Below are 22,500 nucleotides of genomic sequence, written 5' to 3' on the forward strand. Positions count from 1 at the left end.
TGAAGTTAAGCAACGTTGAACCTAGTCAGTATTAAAATGAGTAACTATTTGGGAATTCCAGGTGTTGTGTGTGCTCTCCGCTTATCTCGACATTGTTTCCAGTCATCCTGGATTTTTCTTTGCCACTGGATTCAAGCAGGGCCGATTCAGTAAAGGTGTGGTTGGAAATTGCGCAACCCTTTCTTAACAATTACATGCCCAGTTACTCTTACAGGGGGTATCCATTGTCTCTTGAGACTGAACGGAGGCATAGAACACATTCTTAATTATTACACATAGTTTCACCTCAATAGTAAAACATTTGATACTTTTGCACTTTAGTGTTTGAGGATTTCCACTCGGAGCAGGGGGAGACAATTCCAGAAGTTCCTTAAGTTTAACAATAATAAATGTTCAAAACTATTTATGAATTTAATGCTTCTTTTATTTCGTAAATAAAGTTCGTTTATTCGTAGTAATAATATTCATATAATAACAAGTGTCACTCATTTCAGAATTTTCTGTTATATTAGACAGACTGTTTATAAAAAAAAGTTCGTTTGAAAACAAAAGTCATTCATTTTCATGTAATGACCAATTTCATTTATTTCAGAAAAAATACAAAAATGGCTGTTATTGTTTGTTTCGAAATTATAATTAATTTATAAAACCTTTAAGAAATGTTTTCATTCAATAATGTTTTATTTTTGTGATATTATGTTGATTTAGTGTGTTGATTCTTTTCTTTTTTTTTTACCGAAAACTTAGACAAAACTTTTACATTGTCGAAGAGATTATTTGAAAGGTTTTTGAGCTTCTTGGATTATTTCCTCCTGTTCTGTGTGGAAGTCTTCAAAATTGAAAACGAAAACATTGCTTCCAAAAGCTAAAATACACAACTGCCAAAAGTTTAGATACAGCGAGACTTAATGTGTTAACGAAAATGCTTTAGTTCGCTGAAGATGTGATAACTTTTAGGCTGTTTGTTTGTTTGTTTGTTTGTTTGTTTGTTTGTTTGTTTGTTCGTTTGTTTGTTTGTTTGTTTGTTTGTTTGTTTGTGTGTTTGTTTGCTTGTTTTTTACTCGTACTTTGCGGAATTTTTAGAAATTATGTTTTGAATTTTTACTAAGAGAGTATTTCATGAATAAACAATGGCATTTTCACCCCGAAATAATGTATTTATAACATTGCTCTCGACCTGCTCAGCACCTTCTTGGCTTTGCAGATTTAGTGCGTGTCACGATGCGTGGAAATAAAGTATGGAATCCGGGGAAAAATTTGACCGTGTTTTATTTTGATTAATCTTGTTTGATAGGTTTTTTTTCTCACGCCATAAGAAAACGAGGTCAAAAGAATTCTTTTGTGTGTGAAGTGACAAACGAGATTTCCCATTCTTGGAGCTGTGTATGATCACGGATTATGTTTGGTCACCTCATTAGATAAAGTGCAAACCTACAGGAGTACGCCAACTTCAGTTTTCTCTTGTCTTTTATGTAACTGATTCCGAGAGATAAAAAATATATTGTTTCGTAATTTTTTAGATAAGAATTGATCATTTACTTTATTTCGATTATTTGGACAACTATTTATTCTCACCTTACAACGTTTCGACCGATGTAACTTCCAACCTTTTTCAGATGTATCTAGCCGAGCTCTTGAGTCTTTCCGTCGAACTCGGGAATCTGTATGTAATTTAAAACCGAACCCTTTTATCTAATCTACGGGGAACTTTGCCTGCGTTTTGTCGGCCATGATCTGATAGAAGTTTTCAGCAATTCGTAATTATACTCTTAGTATCGCCCACACTGAGAATTGAACCTTCAACCTCTAGAAGACTGTTATTTAGAACTGATTATAACTTAGCACTTTATCCGTTTCGCCACGAGTCGTTGCGCAATGACGGGACGAGAGCAAACTACTCCACTGATTAAATAAAGGGTTCCGTTTAAAATTCCATACAGCTTCGCGAATTTGATAGACAGATTCCCGAGTTCGACACGATGCAGCTAAGGAAGATCGGAGGTTACATCGGCCGAAATTTTCTGAGAATAACAGCCAAGATAAGAGCAGTAGTCCGAATAATACAAAAATGTATTTGTCCTTATTGGAACTTCCTTCCTATATAATGATCGCTTTCAATCAATCTGCGACGGTTATTTCTCTTTTTCAAGAACCCCACCCCTAAAATGTCGTTTCTCTTTACAGAACCAATCAATCATTTTATACGATTACTTTGTCAGAACTAAAACATAATTATGCATTAACCAACTATACTTACCCGGCATTTCTGAAGGAATCTTTTAACTTCTATTTTTATTCTGCCTTTTTTTTAAAGTAAACCGTTCGTTTTGTTTTTTTTTTTGTTTTGCTTTGTTTTAATTTTATTTATTTATTGCCAAATTATTTTAGAATTGAATTTCGAAATTTGAATTTTATCATTATGGCATCGTTTTACTACTAAAATATTAATTGAACAAATTATATATAACAAATTCTATTGAGGTTATATTTAAGTTTCTATTCATAAACTTTTAATTTTTTTAATAGATGGAAATTTGCTATAAGGAAACTGTGGCTGCACGCGGGATTGAACTTAGAACATTTTGATTTCTAGGCGAGGGTCGTGATGATGCAAAATAGAGGTTATGTGCTATTCGCTTTGCTCGATTTTTATTTCAAACAATCAGTCCGACAGCAACTGGATCATTTCGGTGGCCTTTTATCTAGTGGGCTGATGGCATTTGTTCTGGGTAGTCCTAGGGGGTCCATCCTACCAGGCCTTGTCTTTCGGGTGGAGTATGTTTATTGTTTATTGCCTGAGCTGCCCTGAGTGGGGAATGTCGACGAAGCTACTCAGCCAACTTTTAAAAGTTTAGAGTGCTTCTCCACTCTTCCCAACTTCTTTCTTTTTGTCATATATTCCTGCAATGGGAAAGAAGTAAATACCAGCGATTCGTGGTAGTTATGGTCTCAGAATCATGACGTGTACTTCTGTAACATACTTTTGTTAATACACAGTTTTGTTACTTATAACACTGTGTTTGTCTTGATTATTGAGGGACCGCAAGAATGCAACTACAAAAAGGGCCGAATGTTGAGATTATCATTCCGTATAATCCAATTAATTAATAAATTACCTGAAATTATAATAAGTATAATTTCGTTAATCTCTGATTTTGTTTCGTTAATCAAAAAGTTTCAATTTTACCTGAACGCCTTCCTCCAGAGCAGCAATTTCGGAGATAACATCCAAACAAGCCGACTGCTTGTCAATAAGAGCCTGAAAATAAATAGAGATAAACTCATGAAACTAATCATTAATTTGGTTGGTTGGTTGTTTTGTTTTACGGCATATCAACCCTTTTCAGGTTATTTAATGCCGAATCTGGTGATTTTGAAGAACAATTTTTTTTAATATAGTATATTTGTTTTTTAAGTCGTATTCTATTTAACCCATAGTTGGGACCCTAACAGGTGCTACCACTCCGGGTCAGAGTGGACCTGGGAGCAATGGCAATTAAAGGGTGGCTCCACACTCCCTAAGGCCTGAAAGCTGGGGCCTCACCATCGGATATAGTTTAAGGTCATATCCAGGACCAAACTAATCATTAAAATTAAAAAAAAAATAATTCAATCTAATTCATATGCGTAATCAATATAATGGCCAAGTAAACGTTCTAAAGGATTTGGATATTTTTGGGCTTGAGCGTGACGCAACGGATTCAAATGCATATATCAGGATTAAGAAAGAAAGAAGGAGAAGCAAAGAGAGGAGAAAGGAAAAAAACGCGTAGCAATTGGCAAGTTACGCTCGACGAGTAGCGCGAGTTTTCTTTCTCCTACTACTACTTTCCGAGAGTCGAACTGGGTAAAAATTGCCAGAGATTTACGGTAGTAGTATGTTTTGGTGTCGTGTATTGACAGCCAGCTGTGTTGGGTGTGTGGAATGGATGAAATAAATACCTTTTTACTTCACCAAGAAAGGTTTGTGTCAAAGTTTAATTTTCTTTGCGATCCTCTAAACACAACGTCGGGTCCATTTTAAAAGTAACCACATTGTTATACACAGGGTACGGATACTGCGGTTTAGCCCTCCGTAACTGATTCATAAACTCATAGCACAGCCGTTAAATTCCCGTCCGCCGATTCCAAAAATACTAAATTCTCCCTACAAACCTTACGCCAGACCAATCCCTTATTCCAGAATAGAATCCTATACACTAAAACGAATGACGGGATTCTATCCATGGCGTCTACAGAAGGATGCATGCCGATTAGTCAAGTGCAAAAGATCCTGCCATGTTAGCTTGTTTTGTTGAATAATTTTTACAGGGTCACACAATGTTGATTGCAATTAGCAGCTTATAATTGTTACATATTTGGGAACTTACGCCATTAAGTATAGATTAGGTTAGCTAATGTGACTTTTGACAAGGGTCACCTTTAGTGCGTGTCAGGAAAACCTCTCTGCAAACAAAATTGCACCTCAAGACAAGTGGCGTGAATTGAAGCGGTAGGGGGGGGGAAGAGGTCAAACTCTGTAGATAAAACAGAAATCGAACAATCTGATGGTATGACACCTTGGAAATCAATAATAATAATAATAATAATAATAATAATAATAATAATAATAACAGCAGCAACAATAACAATAACAACAATCTGGCTAAATACGTTGTATAATATGTGTACAAACCAATAATAATATTTTATATATTTGGGTTCATAAAAGTCAAAGAATCTCTCTAAGTATCCTACTGAATTCATTGTTAAGAGTAATTGTTTTTATGAATTCTATCGAGCGATTGAGAGTTCATTCCCTAATAAAGGAAATTAAGAAGGATTAACTAAGAGAAATAAAAATAATGATCTACAGAAGAGGCTTAAATAAAATGTTTACTTAATAAAATTTGAAGAAAAACAAAACTAAGAAAAATATTAAAACCCAAAAGGATTATGATTTATTACATAAATTGCTGACTAACTACTGCGGAGGGAGACACAATGCCACAACAACTATTTATTTATTTATTGTTTTTATTTTACTTATAAAATAAGTAAAATACGAATAATAAAAAATATTTGTTTACGTCTAAAAAAGTTTTTTTAAGGAAAAAGATCGTCAAGATAAGAGAGGCTATTAACCGTATTATTGTTTAAAAATCAACAAAAAAATCTACATATATATATATATATATATATATATATATATATATATATATATATATATAGTGTAAAATTTTGTTGAAAATTCAAAGACTCATGTTTTCTTTTTATAACCTTCGTTTATTTCCTGGATTTTTTCCATTACAGCTGTTTCATTGATGAGTAGGCAATTTTACGATTTATGTTTCCATAAAAATATCCTGTCCCCATCAACTTCTTCAGATGTTTATCCATTAGATTTTTTACAACAAAAAGGTATTTTAACATGCTGAACATCGAATGTGGGTAAAAAGATTTCCAAAGCCATGCCTCCTCACTTCCTCCATATTTTGGTGTTATGTGAAGATAGTTTTCCGTTTTAACCCGTAGTTTTTTTTTCTCAATTATCATATAATTTTATATAATTTTATTTTATATTTATGCGTGTTTATTTCAATGTTTTTTTGTTTTTTTGTTTTTTTTTTTTTTGCTTGGTGTTGGAATTCGTATTATTACCCGATCCTTCTGTTTAGAAAGGAGGTCACTCTCATTGTATCATTTTTTGAAGCTTTAAAGCAGTTCAAAATGAGTAAAACTAACACTTAACCACATATTCAGAGAACAGTTTAGTTTCCCCACGATTTACCAATGTGCTTAGACGTTGCAAGCGTACCAACTCGAAACTGGGAACATGGGCGCCAGCTTCTATAAAGCATGACTATTTATGCCCGGTTCTCTATTCTCCGGACCATTCCGTTTCTGCTATGATCGAAAGGAATGCATGACTTATAAAACCAAGTTTTATTTGCTTGTTTACCTTTTTATCCCATTTATTACCAAGACGATTCAATTTCTTTTTAATGGAGAATCTTGGTTTACGCTAAGTGTTAATAAATAAAACTAAGTGTAATCTTTGGCACTTTATATAAATGTTTTTATTTTTATTTTTCGTGTACCGTAATAAGCTTCGCGACCAAGGGTGAAAGGGGTTAGTTAGCTTCGATTCGTATTGAAGATCTAGTAACCGGACTATTATATTTTATACTTACGTTAAGAGTTTCAAATACAAGATTTGCTTCGCGCACTTCCGGGATACGAGAGTCCTTTGTAAAAGAAAAAAGAAGACGATCATTAGAAAGATCAAATATATGGCAATTGATATATCAGACGTAATTTAAAAGAATAGATATACTGTCACATGATGACGTAATATATTTAACATGACAATACTGTTATTCTAAACAAATGTTAAAACGTTACGTGTGAGTCTGATCCACACTGGTTCTCTATTACCAATTTTAAAGCCGGAGTTTATAAATACTATGCATTCATTAATCAATTCTGGATTACATTATTTGAAGAGGCATCGACTGTCGTTAATATGATCTTTACAGAGTTACTTCCCTTGTAAAAATCAAAACTTTTCGTATTGAGATAGAATTATGTACGAACCAATCATTCATAAAATTACATACATTACTAGAGCGGGGAGCGGCTTTGCCCGGGCGGAAACTAAGCTTAAATATGATATTTTAATTTGTCTAGATTTCGTATATATTATTATAATGTCGCGATTTTAAAAGTTAAAGAAAACATCCGTTTGGTTGATAAATTAATAAAACAGATGAGTAAAAGATTCGTTTTTTTTATTTAATTATTTTTTACTTATTTATTTTTTTTTTTCAAACCTGATTCTGCAAAAATTCTTTGATTTCCGAACTTTGTTTCTTGACATCGTTGCCGATAGTCTTGGTAAATGCCTTGGCCTTCTCAACACCAACTCGGTTGGATCCGAAATCGGAACTTTCGATCTCTTTCTGAAATAAATAAGGAAGCATTTGACATGGTTTGTCTGAAAAAGTAACGGAGCTGATACGTCACAAACTAGTTTCATTTCAATTACCAAACAAAAACAGCCTATCCTGCCTTGAGAGAGTACAAAATAGACTTCGTGGTTTAGTGGGGGATGCCTTTTTCTCTACCCTGTAACCCCTCTCCCACAGAAGAGACGTTGCGAGCCTATCCTTGTTTTATCGCTATTTTCATGGCAGGTGCTCGTCTGAACTCCAATCCCTGGTCCCCCCTCGCCAATCTTTCACGAAAAACACCCGTCTAGCTGAATCCACTGTGAAAAAATTTCCCCACTCTATATCTGTGCCTAAATCAAAACGCGGATTTCATGAGCAAAGCTTCTTTCTTAGAACTGCACGCCTGTGGAACTCTGTTCCGTCTGCCTGCTTCCCTCCGGACTACAACTTGGATGTCTTCAAGTCTAATGTTAACAAATTCCTAATGAATCGCCCCCTTAATTAAACACTTCATCAAATCTCCACACTAACGTAATGTACTTGCAATAACCCTTATCCCTGAGTGGCTTCCGGGCCTTGATAAGTGGTGATCACTGTGTAAAAAAAAAAAAATTTAAAAAAAAATAATATTTAAAAAAAAAAAAAAATTGCAGTCTGATGCACTTCGACATTCTTTTTTTTTGTCACACTGAAAAGATTATTTTAGGATGGCTTTATAACTCCATTGTTGTTCCTATGTACTTGCCTCCCCACGAGGGCAGAGTTAGACACAAGGTCGGTTTTTAAATTGAGGAAAATCCAGTGTCCCAAAAGGGGGCACTCTGAGTAGAAACAAAAATAAAAATTGCCTCAATCTAGAAAGATTCCGTCCCCCCACTGATCGAGGCCAGAAAAGGTGAAGTACAATACCAGAACAGATACTACACTTTGCTCCAAGACAAAAAGCCAAGGTGTATCGGTTCCCTTGATGATCTCCTTAAGATTGGAGAAAAAAATGTCACACGGAACAAAATCAGTCAAATAGGGAAGGTATTGCAGTACGGCAATCTTCGGTGCAAATACAGGATTCAACCTAATTAAAACAATACAAAGAAGTACAGAAAAAGCTTATTGATGTATGTATTCGTCACAGAATGAAAATGTCATATGCCAAAACTCACGTAAATTAATCAAGTAATTATTTTTACTAAGAAAATACAATATTACGATTTTTAGCGATTAATGGTATATCGTGGCCATTACATGGCTGATTTTGATAACTTATTTATAAGCAGATTGCTAAGGGAGGCGTAGCCAGTAGTGAATTTTAAACATGGCGGATCAAGACACTGCGTCTCGTTCCTCATAAAATTTAATTTTCTTAATTAAAAAGGTACTGGATCAATTTACGTGATTTTTGGAATGTGACGATTTCGTTTCGTAAGGATACATACACCATGAAGTTTTTTTGTTTTTTTCATTAAGTTGAATGCTTAACCTGTACAAAATTTTCTCCTTGACCACGAACTACTGAATGCTACACGTATTACCATAGAAAATAGGGGTGGTCTAAAAAAAATATCAACCGACTAACAAGCCATCCCGTCAACATTGCACTATAAACCATCGCACCTAGACAAAGCAGGCAACAACCAAACTTTTCAGTAATAAGATGTTATATGTATGTATGTATGTATGTATGTATGTATGTATGTATGTATGTGTGTGTTTGTGTGTATGTATGTATGTGTTGGGGTGGAGAGGGCTCCCGTAAGCCGTGGTGAAGGCAACCTTTCTAGGAGAAGCAAATCTATGATTTAAAAATCCATATAGCGGGAGACCAGTACCCGCATTAAGCTAGTCTGCAGTTCAACTTGTTGTTGGCTATCTTGCTCTTGCTTGTTGCTGGATCTCAACATTTTGAACCGAGAGAGAGACTTAGCTGTCGGACAAAGCTAAGACTCTGTAACATCATCTGTGTATAGCTACTCCCTCAGGCATTTGTCTATTAAAATGGTCCTGTGGTGATGGAAGTCATTTTTGAGCTCATGGACTTTTAAGTGTTTCTAAGAGCGGCACTCGTCTGACAAGACGTTGCAATATATATATATATATATATATATATATATATATATATATATATATATATATATACACTCACATATGATCTTTAAATCATGTAGATTTCGTATTCATTATCATATTATATAATTCTATTTATTGATTGTTAATTCTATTCATTGATTGTAAATTCTATTTATTGATTGTTATATATATATATATATATATATATATATATATATATATATATATATATATATATATATATATATATATATATCTTAATTACACCTTGTCTCGCCAGCCGAGATAACGCATATCTTATTTTTCTTTTAATAATATTACTGGAATTCTTTCCTCTTTTCCTTGTAACTATTTGTGAATTATTCCACGGATTTCAGCTTTTTGGATTATTTTGGACCATCTTCCAATTACGCGATTTCCTTGGATTTTACTTGTACTAATGGAAATTTAACTAACATTTTTGGATTTACATTTTTTGATTTTACCGTCATTGGATACTTTACCTTTCACCAGACTATCCATTCACGTGAAATCACCTTTTTCTTCACAATATTCCCTCTGCTTCACTTTTTGTTATCAAGTAAGATCTTTGACTTACTTGCAGTTTCATCAAATACTTTCGCATGCAAAATCCGATCCCGCATTTTGCTAATTCCTGCCCTCTGATGAGAAGGAAAGTATTTCTTCGAAGCTCCGCGGATAAAGGACTATCCACTTATCAAGTGTTTCCTTTTCAGATTAAATATGTTTTTAACTCTTTTTCAAAGTGTTTTTTAACATGTTTTATTAACTATTTGCTCTTATATATATATATATATATGTCTGTGTGTGTGTGTGTGTTTGTTTATGCATGTATGTGTGTATATGTATTGTGTATATATGTATGTATGCGTGTATATATGTATATATGTATGCATGTGTATATATATGTATATATGTATGTATATGTGTATATATATGTATGTATGTATGTATGTATGTGTGTATATATATGTATGTATGTGTGTATATGTGTATACGTATGTATATATGTATATATATACATATATATTTGCTTAAATATGATATTTAAATCATGCAGATTTCGTATTTATTATTATAGAGCCAATTCTCTATCGATTATTATATTTTCTCAAATATATATTAGTTATTTCAAAAGGAAAAAAAAAACAAATGACTTGGGCGCGATCAGCTGGAAACCAAAACATTTATCTCTCTAGCGGTATTCGCTACCATATGACCTAAGGAAACTTGGATATGAAAATTACAAAAAAAATAACACATTTAAATACATATAAATGTATATTTGCTCGTGCGTTAAGCATACAAATTAAGTCAATTTACGCCTGATACGCTCGAATTTTCTTTTTTTTCATTTTTACCTCTTAGCAACTATTTTTTTACTAAAATACTAATAGAATTAGTTCTACATATCCAAATACCCTATATATATATATATATATATATATATATATATATATATATATATATATCAAGTTTAAAGTTTTGACAGAGTAGTTTGATAGAGACCGTTCCGCACACATATACATATATGTATACACAAGAAAATAGCATTCCAGTTAAATTCAACGCTTCTATTTAATTTATTTCGATTTATTAAATGAAGTGTTCAAAAAAATAGTACATTAAAAAAAAAAAAGCACTCTGTGCTTGAACACCTGATGAAACTTGTAAATTATCCATTTTTTTTGTTTTCAATATTTCTTATAATAATGCTTTATCTAAAATAATTAGCGTCTTATCACGGTAGGATCTAATATAAAATGTCTATTAAACAAATAGACAAACAAATATAGAATTGTTATAAGATGATGGCATATCTGTTTTTCACTTCCACAATTTCTTTTTACTGGTAAGTATGAAGTAATGAACAATTTTATTACTTTTTCATCACATTGTTTAGCGTGTTTGTTTTGGAGTTAATTTGCATTGCGCATGTGTGGACATGATTTATGATGCATGCAATGCTATATGTTATTTATGATGCATGTAATGTTATATGTTATTTATGATGCATGTAATGTTATGCTATTTATGTTGCATGTTAATGGTATATGATATTTATGATGCATGTAATATGCATATATTATTTATGACATCAGTTCAATTCAATTGATATGTGTATATTATTTATGATGCATGTAATCTTATATGTTATGTAAAATGTTCTAATGTTAATACATTATTTATAATATTATAAGGTTATATGTTATTTATAATATTGTAATGTTGTATGATTATAAATAACATGTAACAGTATAACATTATAAATAATGTATTAACATTAGAACATTTTACATAGCATATAACATTATTATTTTTATAATATTGTAATGTTATATGATTATACGGCATAATCACGTTGACACACCGGTTCTCGTCAGATCACAGAAGTTCAGCAACATTGAGCCTGGCTAATACCAGATGGGTGATCATTTGGGAATTCTAGGCGCTGTATGTGCTCTCCGCTTATCTCGGCATTGTTTCCAGTCGTCTTGTACCTCAACTTGCCACTGGTATGCAACAATGTTGACTCAGGAGAGGCGTGGTTGGATATTGCGCAACTCTTGCCACACAAATTTCACGCGCAGGCACCCTTACAGTGGGTATCCATAGTCTGTCAAGACTGAAGGAAGCCTTTTAATGTTATATGATATTTATAATAGTGTAATTGTTATGTGTTATTTATAATGTTATAATTTTATATGTTGTTTATAATATTGTAATGTTATATGATATTTATAATAGTGTAATTGTTATGTGTTATTTATAATGTTATAATGTTATATGTTGTTTATAATATTGCAATGTTATATGATATTTATAATAGTGTAATTGTTATGTGTTATTTATAATGTTATAATTTTATATGTTGCTTATAATATTGTAATGCTATATGATATTTAAAATAGTGTAATTGTTATATGTTATTTATAATGTTGTAATTGTTATATGTTGTTTATACTGCTGTACTATTATATGTTATTTAAAATGTTGAAATTGTGATATGTTATTTATAATTTAGTAATTGTTATATGTAATTTTAAATGCTGCATTTGTTATATGCTATTTATAATGTTGTTATATTTTATTTATAATGTCGTGATTGTTTTTAAAATGTTGTAATGTTATGCGTTATTTATCATATTGCAATAGTTATATGTTACTTATAATGGTGTATTTTTTAATGTTATTTATAATGTACTAATTGTTATGTTATTTATAATGTTGTAATTGTTATATATTATTAATAATGTTGAAATTGTTATGTTATTTATAATTTTGTAATTGTCATACATTATTTATAATTTATTAATGTTATATACGATTTATAATATTGTAATTCTTATGTTATTTATGTTGTAATTGTGATATATTATAATGTTGTAATATTATGTGTTATTTATAATGTTGTAATTGCTATATATTACTCATAATGTCGTAATTGTTTGATGTTATTTATAACATTGTAATTGTTATATGTTTTTTATGATGTTGTAATGTTCTATGTTATTTATAATGTGCTAATTGTTATATCGTATTAATAATGTTGTAATTGTTATATATTATTTATAATGTTGCAATTGTTATATGTTATTTATAATGTTGTAATTGTCATATATTATTATTTATAATGTACTAATTGTTATATATTATTTATAATGTTGCAATTGTTGTATTTTATTTATAATATTATAATTTTTATATATTATTTATAAAGTTATAATTGTTATATATTAATTATTATGTTATAATGTTGTATGTTATTTATAATATTATAATTGTTATATATTATTTACAATGTTGTATGTGTTACATATTATATATAGTGTTTTAATACTTATATGTTAATTTTATAATTGTAATATATTATTTTTAATATGTTATTTATAATGTTACAATTTTTATTTGTTATTTAAAATGTTGCAATTTTATATTATAATGTTATTCTTGCTATATGATATCTAAAGTGGTGTAATTGTTATATATTATTTATAATATTGTAATTGTTATATGTTATTTATAATGTTGTAATTGTTATATATTATTTATAATGTTGTAACTGTTATATATTATTTATAATGTTGTAATAGTATATGTTATTATAACGTTGTTATGTTATAGATTATTTATAATGTTGTAATTGCTATATATTACTCATAATGTTGTAATTGGTTCATGTTATTTATAATGTTGTAATTGTTATATATTATGTATAATGTTGTAATATTATATGTTATTTTTACGTTGTATTTTTATATGTTATTAATAATGTTGTAATTGTTATATATTAATCCGAATTGTTTCATGTTATTTATGACGCATGTAATGTTATATGTTATTTATAATGTCGTAAGTGTTATATTTAATTTATGATGTTGTAATATAATGCTATTTATAATGTTGTAATTTTTTCATGTTATTTATGAGGCATGTAATCTTATATGATATTTACAATGTTGTAATTGTTATATGTTATGTATAATGCTGTAATTGTTATATGTTGTTTATAATGAACTATTTTATGTTATTTTAAATGTTGTAATTGTTCTATATTATTTATAATGTTGTAATTGTTATATGTTATTTATAATGTTGTGGTTGTTATAATTTGTTCATAATGTTGTAATTGTTATATGTTATTATAAATGTTATGATCGGTATATGTTATTTATAATGCAATTTGTCATTTAAAATGTTGTAATTTTTATATGCTGTTTATGATATTTTAATTGTTATATATTATTTATAATGTTGTAATTGTTATATATTATTATATATTATTTTTAATGTTTTAATTGCTTTATGTTATTTAAATTGTCTATTTGTTATATGTTATTTATAATGTTATAATTGTTATATTTTATTTATGATGCTGTAATTGTTATCTGTTATTTATAATCTTGTGATTGTTGTATGTTATTTAAAATGTAATAATATTTCTATGCTATTTATAATGCAATTGCTATATGTTATTTATAACGTTCTAATTGTTATATGTTATTTGTAATGTTCTAATTTTTTTATATTATTCATAATATTATAATGTTATGTTATTTATGATGCTGTTATTGTTATATATTACAATGTTGTGGTGTTTATTTATTTATAATGCTTTAATTGTTTTATGTTATTTATTATATTGTAATTGTTTTCTGGTATTAATAATGCTGTAATTGTTATGTTATTTATGATGCATGTGATGTTAGATGTTATTTGTAATGTTATAATTTATACATTTTTTATGATGCATTTAATGTTATGTGTTTTCATAATATTTTAATGAGTATGTTATTCATAATGTTGTAATGTTATATGTTATTTATTATGTTGCAATTGTAATGTTATTTATAATGTAATAATGTTTTTATTTGTTATTTTTAAAAAATATTTATAAGGATTACAATGCATGATTTTTTGATTATTTGTAATATTAGTCTCCTGTTATTTTGATAGGAAATGAATTATCTTTAATAAATTCGTTCGAAAGTTGGTGTTTTTTTTTTTTTTTTTTTAAACACCTGGCTAATAAATTGAATTGAACTGAATCTGAATTGTTAACAGAGCCGCTGACCCTGGTGGCAATAACAGCCTACATAAAGATATGCAAATGACTAAGCCGGTTGCGGAAAGTGACAGCAGAGATAAAAGGACACGCGTGTTCGGAGAAGTGGTGCTCGGAAAAGCAACGTGGTTCGAAACGTGAAGACGGAAGCACGTGTTCGGGACATGTGGGTGACAGCATGATAACTGTTAGTCAAAACAGATGAAAAGTCACATGTGTTCAGAGAAGGAGAAATTAACTGTTTTAATATTTAAAAAAAAATTCGTTGTTGGAAATACTACATATAAAGGTTTGTGTTAAACTGTTAAAAAGGGAAAGTGCGTTGAGTTTTCTCTCTCTCTCTCTCTCTCTCTCTCTCTCTCTCTCTCTCTTTCTCTCTTCCTACGACATGTTAACATATTAATGACAACGTTAAAAATTGACAAGAAACGTTTGATGAAATGATTTCGGTGCTTTTTAAGATACAATCGATAGATCGATTTTTAAAAAAACAATGTCTTTATAAGCAAAAAACATATTACGTACTTAATTGTCATGTAGAAAATGGTAATTAGTCCAAAAATTACGAAAAAATCATAGAGTAGGAAGTTATTTCTAGTTTAAAGTAATTTTTACGGAAAATTGGGTAAAATCGTATTTTTCTTAGTTATAAAGTAGGAAGCTAACCGCAGGGGACATAACTTCGAAATGGATATTCTATATTATTTGTTTCGTGGCTGCAATATTTGTTGTCTATAGCGGTAGACTTTATTTTATTTATTTATTTTTTTTATTTTTTATTTTATTTATTTTTTTGTTTTTGCTAAACTACAATAGCAGTTGTTCTACTTGGTGAGTTTTCGTAATGTTTGGATATATTACTATGACAATTAGGTATTACATGACAATTAAGTATGTAATATTGTTTTTTGCTTAAAACTATGTTTTAAAAAATCGATTTGTCGATTATGTTTACACAAGCACTATAATTTCATTTTATTATTATTATTAATTTTATTTTTTTAATTTTGAAAATAACGACGTGAATGAGGCTAGAACATCTTGTGATGGTCTCACGTCAGGTAAGTGTCCCACTGGTCAACAGGGTGGGTCCTGTCGTCATCATACAACTGTTCGAAATTCTGAGGATGTGGCTGGATATAAGGGGAGTGAGAATTGACAGAGAGGGTACCAAGACACGAAGGGAGTTGGAACAGGAAATGTAAAAAAAAACATGGACGAATGAGGAAAGAAGAGTACTGTGGAAATGCTTTGTAAGAAGTGGAAGTACCAAATCTGGTGGATATATGCGAAAAGTGAAGGAAAAATGGGAATCGAGAGGAGGAGGGGGAGCTAGAAGTGTCGCGAGTTTGGTATCCCAGTTAAAACAAAGTAAAAATAACAACCTACTTTCAGTGATTGCAAAAGAAGAGATTGAATGGATGGTTAGGAATGAAATGAATAACGAAAGTAAAATTGAAACTAGCTCTGATGAAAGAACTGAGAGAGTGGAAGTGCAGAAGGGAAATGTAAGCGATGATGGGAGGCGGACAACTGAGGAGGTATGGAATCCTATGGTTAGGGAAAGTAATGAGAAAGAGTTTGAAGGATCTAAGGCAGATGAGATCATTGACTCTGAGACAATGGAGCCAGTGAAAGGAGCAGATGTATGGAGAATTAGTGATGAAGTTCGAACTTTGACTTCTGTAGAAAAAGAAGTACTTCAGAAATTAAGAGAGGTTCTTTTTAGAGACGATATCATAGAGATTCCAAGTATGAAGAATAGTGATAGGTGGAAGGTGAAAAACGAGATAAAAATAATTCAAGTAGTAATTCACATCATAAGAACATATCGATTACGGAACTTAACAGGCTTCTGTATGCAGCGTCATACGTTATTGCGAATCGTCTTGGCTTATTACAGAAGAAAAAAGGGAGAAATGAAGGATAGAGGGCCACACTGGCAGAGGCGACTTTAAGAAAATATTAAACGATGGCGGAAAGACATTGGTAGAATCGAAGAAATAAGAATAGGAGTTAAACTAGGACAGAAAGCTAAGGACGAGCTTGAAAAGAGATATAGATTGCTGGAAAAGGGAACGATGAACGTTCTAACAATGTTGAAGGAGAAGGTCCACACTGGTGGTATGAAAATTAGGAACTTTGTTGGTAAAAGTGTTGCATTTCGGCAGAACAACCTTTTCCGGAACAACCAGTCTCAGCTGTATAAAGAATTAAATGGTATTAAACAGGCGGAAAATAACAACACTCCAAATGCAAAGATGCAAGGAAGTTCTGGAGTGGGATTTGGTCTGTCGAAGGGCGATATAATGAGAAGGCTAGCTGGTTGAGAGAGGTCAGAGAAAGGCTATCAGAAATGCAGCAGATGAAGAACGTTGATATAACCATCGATGACGTTAAGGCTGGCATACGAAGGATGACAAACTTGAAGGCATCTGGTTCAGATGGAGTGATGAGCTTTTGGTTTAAACAGTTGCCATGCCTTTATCCACCTATAGCTGCTGCTCTCAAAGGGTTGTAGAGTCGGGAGATGTCCCTGATTGGCTTGTGAAGGGAAGAACAACATTGATTAGGAAAGATCCTACAAAAGGAACAGATGCCAATAATTATAGGCCAATTATATGTCTGCCATTTATGTGGAAACTGTTGACTGGAATATTTGCGGAGAAAATTTATGAACATCTTGAGAGTAATGGTGTTTTTCCTGACGGAAAGGCTCGAGAGGTACTAAAGAGCAACTACTAATTGATAAAGCAATAATGCAGGATGCGAAGAGGAATCTGAGCGTAGCATAGATCGATTACAGAAAGGCTTATGACATGGTTCCTCATTCATAGATACGTGAAACACGATTGATGATGAAGGTTGCTGAGAATGTGGTAGGGTTTTTGGAGACAAGTATGGCTCAATGGAAAACGGTGCTGACAGCAAACAGAGAGGAGATGGGGAAGGTTGGCATTAAACGTGGGATATTTCAAGGAGATTCGTTATCGCCACTTCTTTTTGTAATGATAATGATGCCACTGAGCATCCTCTTGAAGAGAGAAAAACTGGGGTATAACTTTGAATCTGGTGACAGACGCCTCAACCATCTACTGTTGATTTGAAAATATTCGGTAGAAATTAAAAGGAAATGGAGAGACTGGTAGAACTTGTGGGGACATACTCAGAAGACATTGGATGGAGTTTGGGATTAGTAAATGTGCGGTGCTGGTGATGAAAAGAGGAGTAAAGGTTCATTCGAATAGAATAGTGCTGCCAAATGGAGAAATCATGAAAGAAATAGAAGATACAGGATATAAGTATTTGGGAGTGCTGGAGGGTGTAGGCATCATGAACAGAGAAATGAAGGAAAAAGTCAGGAAGGAGTATCTTAATTGCAAAGTTGAAACTGTATGGAGGAAACCTAATGAAAGCAGTCAGTGTTTTGAGATACAGTGCGGGAATTTTAGAATGGTCTGACAAGGATTTGCATGCCATGGATATCAAAACAAGAAAAGTTTTTAGCAATGTTTGGTATATTTCACATTCGAAGTAGCGTAGCAATGCTATATCAGAAGAGGAAAGATGTTGGGAGAGGATTAAAAAGCGTAAAAGATTGTGTTAGAACCGAGGAGATGTCGTTTAAGGAGCATGTGGTTAGAGGTGAGGGGTGGATGCTTAAGGCTGTGGCCAATGAAGTGGAGATATGTGAGACCAAAGCTGATTATGTGAAACATATGGATAGAGAAAGGGCAGAGGAACTGGCCAGGAAGAAAATGCATGGAAGGTTCTTCCACGATATAGCAGAAGTGGCTGATGAAAGATCATGCCAATAGCTTAGAGCTGGGTATCTGGCTAAGAATACTGAAGCTTTTGTTTGTACAGCACAAGAGCAGGCATTAGGTACACGATTGTTAAAAAAAGTGGTTCTAGGAGAGGAAGTTGCTGCCGAATGCCGGATTTTTGGTAAGACCTCAGAGTCAATTGCGCACCTTGCAGCAGGGTGTAGTGGACTGGCCCAGAGAGAGTACCGCAAAAGACACGATCGCATGGGACTCCGGATATATTGGGAGGTGTGTAAGAGGGTTGGGGTGAAGTGTGCTGGAAATGGTTTGAGGAGGTGTCTGATGAAGTGAGAACAAGTGAAGATGGCAAGGTAGAGGCATGGTGGGACAAAAGTGTCATAACGACCAAACAATTGGAACATAATCGTCCGGATTTGGTCATTATTGGCGAGGTCTCAAAAAACTGGCAGATTGTAGACTTCTCAGTACCCTGGGACAGGAATGTGAGAGAGAAGGAGAATGAGAAGTAGAACAATTATGCTCCATTGGCCTTGGAGATAAGGCATATACACGGGGTTAAAACACAAATAATCCCGGTCGTAGTTGGTACACTAAGAATGGTATCAAGTCGTCTGGAAGGACAATTGAAAAAACTACAAATCCCCGATGTTTTAGGCGGCCTTCAGACCTCTGCAATTATAGGTACCACCAACATCCTTAGGAAAACCCTTGATCTTTGAAGCTCCTGATTTGAAGCCGGGATTAAGGGAAATCCTCTGAAAATGAATCGCATCCCTTTCCAGAGACGTTCATAAACGAAATCAGAATTATTATTATTATTATTATTATTATTATTATTATTATTATTATTATTATTATTATTATTATTATTATTATTAAACATTGAAATCTTACGTGTTCCTTGTCCATCCAATCCATGTATTTCTTAATTTTTTCCTGTGTCTCCGGAGATTGCGGACTTGCCGATTTCGCCGGCACCATTTTTGATTCGATGCTTTTCATGTTGTCCTGCAAGAAAACAAACATATAGAGTGTTATTTTGTTAATGGAAATCGTTCCAGACATGGCACGAAGCTACTTGATGCAAGGAGATTAAAAAATACTACTTAAAAATAATTTTAAAAAAAAACAACCAACAATAAGTATGGGATGGATAGATTCTAACCCCCGCCCCCCCCCAAAAAAAGTAATTCCTCTCGCTTTGTCTGGAATATCGCTTATAGAATATGAGGACTAAAGGATAGAATACGAGAGCAAAACATTATTACAATTATTACAAATAATATTCAATTACAAGTTTCATTCATTGACGAGATACGTGCAGTGATATGAAAAAAAAAAAACAGATATGCTTCGACGGTCCCTTTCGAAGTAATATCCTCCGGCTGCAATGCACTTGTTGTACCGTTCCAACAACTTTTGGAAGGCCCCATCGAAGTCAACTTGTGTGAGCGTGTCGATGACCCTCGTCACAACATCTTTCATTTCCTCAATCATCTCATAACGACAGCCTCTAAGGTTTTCCTTGAGCTTAGAGAATAATCATAAGTCAGAGGGAACAAGGTTTGGATTATACGGAGGTAAAAGCAATGTCTTGATGCCCATCTTGGTCATATATAAAGTATTATTACTAGCGGGACCTGTGGAAATTCCACAGCGGACTCTTTCATATGTAATATATTGATGTTGGCATTTTGTGGATATTCAGCGTAAATAGAGACGCCCTGATATTATTGTAGCTCTTTTGCAAAAATATATATCTAGCTCTTCTGCAAAAATATATATCTAAACCTGTAGCTCTTCTGCAAAAATATATATCTAAACCTGAAGAGGCGGCCAGCGTAGCTCGGTCGTAAAATACACCTAAATATGATATTTTAATTGATGCAAATTTCGTATATATATTATTATAGCGTCAATTTTCTGTCAGTTCTTACATACTATGAAGTTGTCATTTCCAAAATAAAAAAAATATATCCATGACTTAGGTGCATCAGCTTAAATCGAAACCGAAACCAAAACTTATGAAGAATATATATATATATATATATATATATATATATATATAACTTGAATTCATTCAATTATAATCGAAATCAAAACTTATGAAGAATTCTTGGTAGTCCATAACAATTAAACGACATTCTCTCGGATGTAAATGTGACACACAAAATAAATAACACACACACTATCTTATTAATATATTAGATCATTTCTGATGAGATTTTTTTTTCTAAAAATGCATCGACCTGGTGTTTTTTTTTATTGTTGTTGTTTTATTTTACTTTTTTCCGTTGTTTTTTTTTTTTTTTTTTTTTTTTTGTCTTTAAAATAAATAACACATTTCAGGTGGCGGGCTAAGTCTGACTTGCGTTATGATCGCAAAAAAAAAAATCCCAATCGTATGTTTTTCCCCCTTGACACAGCTACTGAGAAAGTGAAGGCGTACGCGGACTTGCTTCTCTCTTTCTTTCTTTCACTCCTTTCTTTCTTCTTCCTCTTCTCTTGAGACGTGACACAGCAGATACTGAACGTAGACTCCCACCACTCTTTTCGTCTAGTTTGATCAAAAAATGGATATCGTAAAACAAGAAGAGATAAATAGAAATTGCTGTCTGATAGATTATCCTAGTTAAGGGGCCAATTCATGTGCAGCATTTTGAAATATTTAAAAAGACGACAGTTGAATAAAAGATGTTTATGCGATTACTGAAGAGAGAGAGAGAGAGAGAGAGAGAGAGAGAGAGAGAGAGAGAGAGAGAGAGAGAGAGAGAGAGAGAGAGAGAGAGAGATTTCTATGATAAAATGATCAAACCTACTTTCCAGGCCGAATTTAATACGAGTTCATCCTATTTTGTTAACTACTACGAACTGGTTCCAGCAGCTTGTCGGCATCAAATTATTCTTAAGATAAGTATAAACATCTTTATCATCTCTCTTTCTATATAAAATTCTGTTTGCCCCTTCCTTATTTGCCGTGTGTTATTGTTTTGTTTTTTTGGGGGGGGAGGGGTCTGTCTCAAAAAAAGAAATAATTTTTTGAGCTATCCAAAAAATATCAGCTTTATCTAAACATATTTGTTGATTACATATATCGGGGAATTTCCACAGGTCCCGCTAGTATATATGAAATGGCCAAAGAACTGTTTCCTTTTTTAATGTTACACATTCCCTTATTTCTAAACAACACGTCTATCTTCTTATGAACCTTTTCATGAAATAAAGCTTTTGCCTGTTTTTAAAGATCTTTGTTTTTTGTTTTTGTTTTTGTTTTTTTCGTTTTTTTTTGTTTTTTTTTTGTTATTTATTTTTTTTTTTTTTTTTTTTTACTGTGCATCGTGTTTCATGCTTATTTATATGTTCCCACCTGTCAGAGAACTCGTCTAGACAACACAACAGCGTTACCTCGAATGAAGACACCATTGTACAGATCAAACATTTTTTCACTTCCTAAACGTCATGAACGCCCGCCTTGACATTTATTTGATTTCTCGCTTAAGCTCACCGCTTCAAATGGTTTCGCTCGGAGACTAGAACAGGTATCTTTTTTTTTTAATCGCTAACTTTTGTGTGACTCAACAAATACATATTTATTATTTATATAAAACTGTACAAATAAATACAGTTCTGTCGTTATTATAGACTAGCAGGGTACGCTCAGCATTGCCAGTCGTAAAATACGCTTAAATATATTTTAATTCATGCAGATATTATATTTATTATTACAAAGCCAACTCTCTCTCTCTCTCTCTCTCTCTCTGTATATATATATATATATATATATATATATCTTTTGGAGAAAAGGATTTATTATAATGAAAAGTTTCGAAAATAAGAGCGTATTATTTATATTTTTATTTATAGAAAGTTTAGATGAAATTAGTCATCGGTACCGTCGGTTTTAAACTTGAAGAGAGCTTGATATGGGTATCTAAAACGGTCTCCTATTATCAGATTTGAAACCGACGGTACCGATAACGTATTTCATCTAAACTTTCTGTATATATATATATATATATATATATATATATATATATATATATATATAGTTTTGAGTTCAAAAGTTTAAAAAATGCATTTGTTGCCATCAGTTAGAATCGAGACCAAAACATTTAGCAACCCAGCCGTG

General features: G+C 32.0%; 1 protein-coding gene across 7 annotated transcripts in view; it reads right to left on the reverse strand.

Annotated features, from left to right (window-relative positions):
- LOC145246680 (uncharacterized) overlaps positions 1 to 22,500 on the reverse strand; it is a 225,955-nt gene that overhangs the window by 63,877 nt on the left and 139,578 nt on the right. For all 7 annotated transcript variants that reach the window (XM_080108400.1, XM_080108395.1, XM_080108399.1 and 4 more), the window contains exons 2-5: positions 19,266 to 19,379; positions 6,813 to 6,941; positions 6,174 to 6,227; positions 3,188 to 3,259 (exon numbers count right to left, since the gene is read on the reverse strand). In XM_080108400.1, the coding sequence (XP_079964526.1) occupies positions 3,188 to 3,259; positions 6,174 to 6,227; positions 6,813 to 6,941; positions 19,266 to 19,379 (369 nt within the window). The remainder of the gene's footprint in view (positions 1 to 3,187; positions 3,260 to 6,173; positions 6,228 to 6,812; positions 6,942 to 19,265; positions 19,380 to 22,500) is intronic.

Source organism: Euprymna scolopes, chromosome 24, assembly GCF_053919585.1.
Source record: "Euprymna scolopes isolate OS-2025 chromosome 24, ASM5391958v1, whole genome shotgun sequence".
NCBI classification, from domain to species: Eukaryota; Metazoa; Mollusca; class Cephalopoda; order Sepiida; family Sepiolidae; genus Euprymna; species Euprymna scolopes.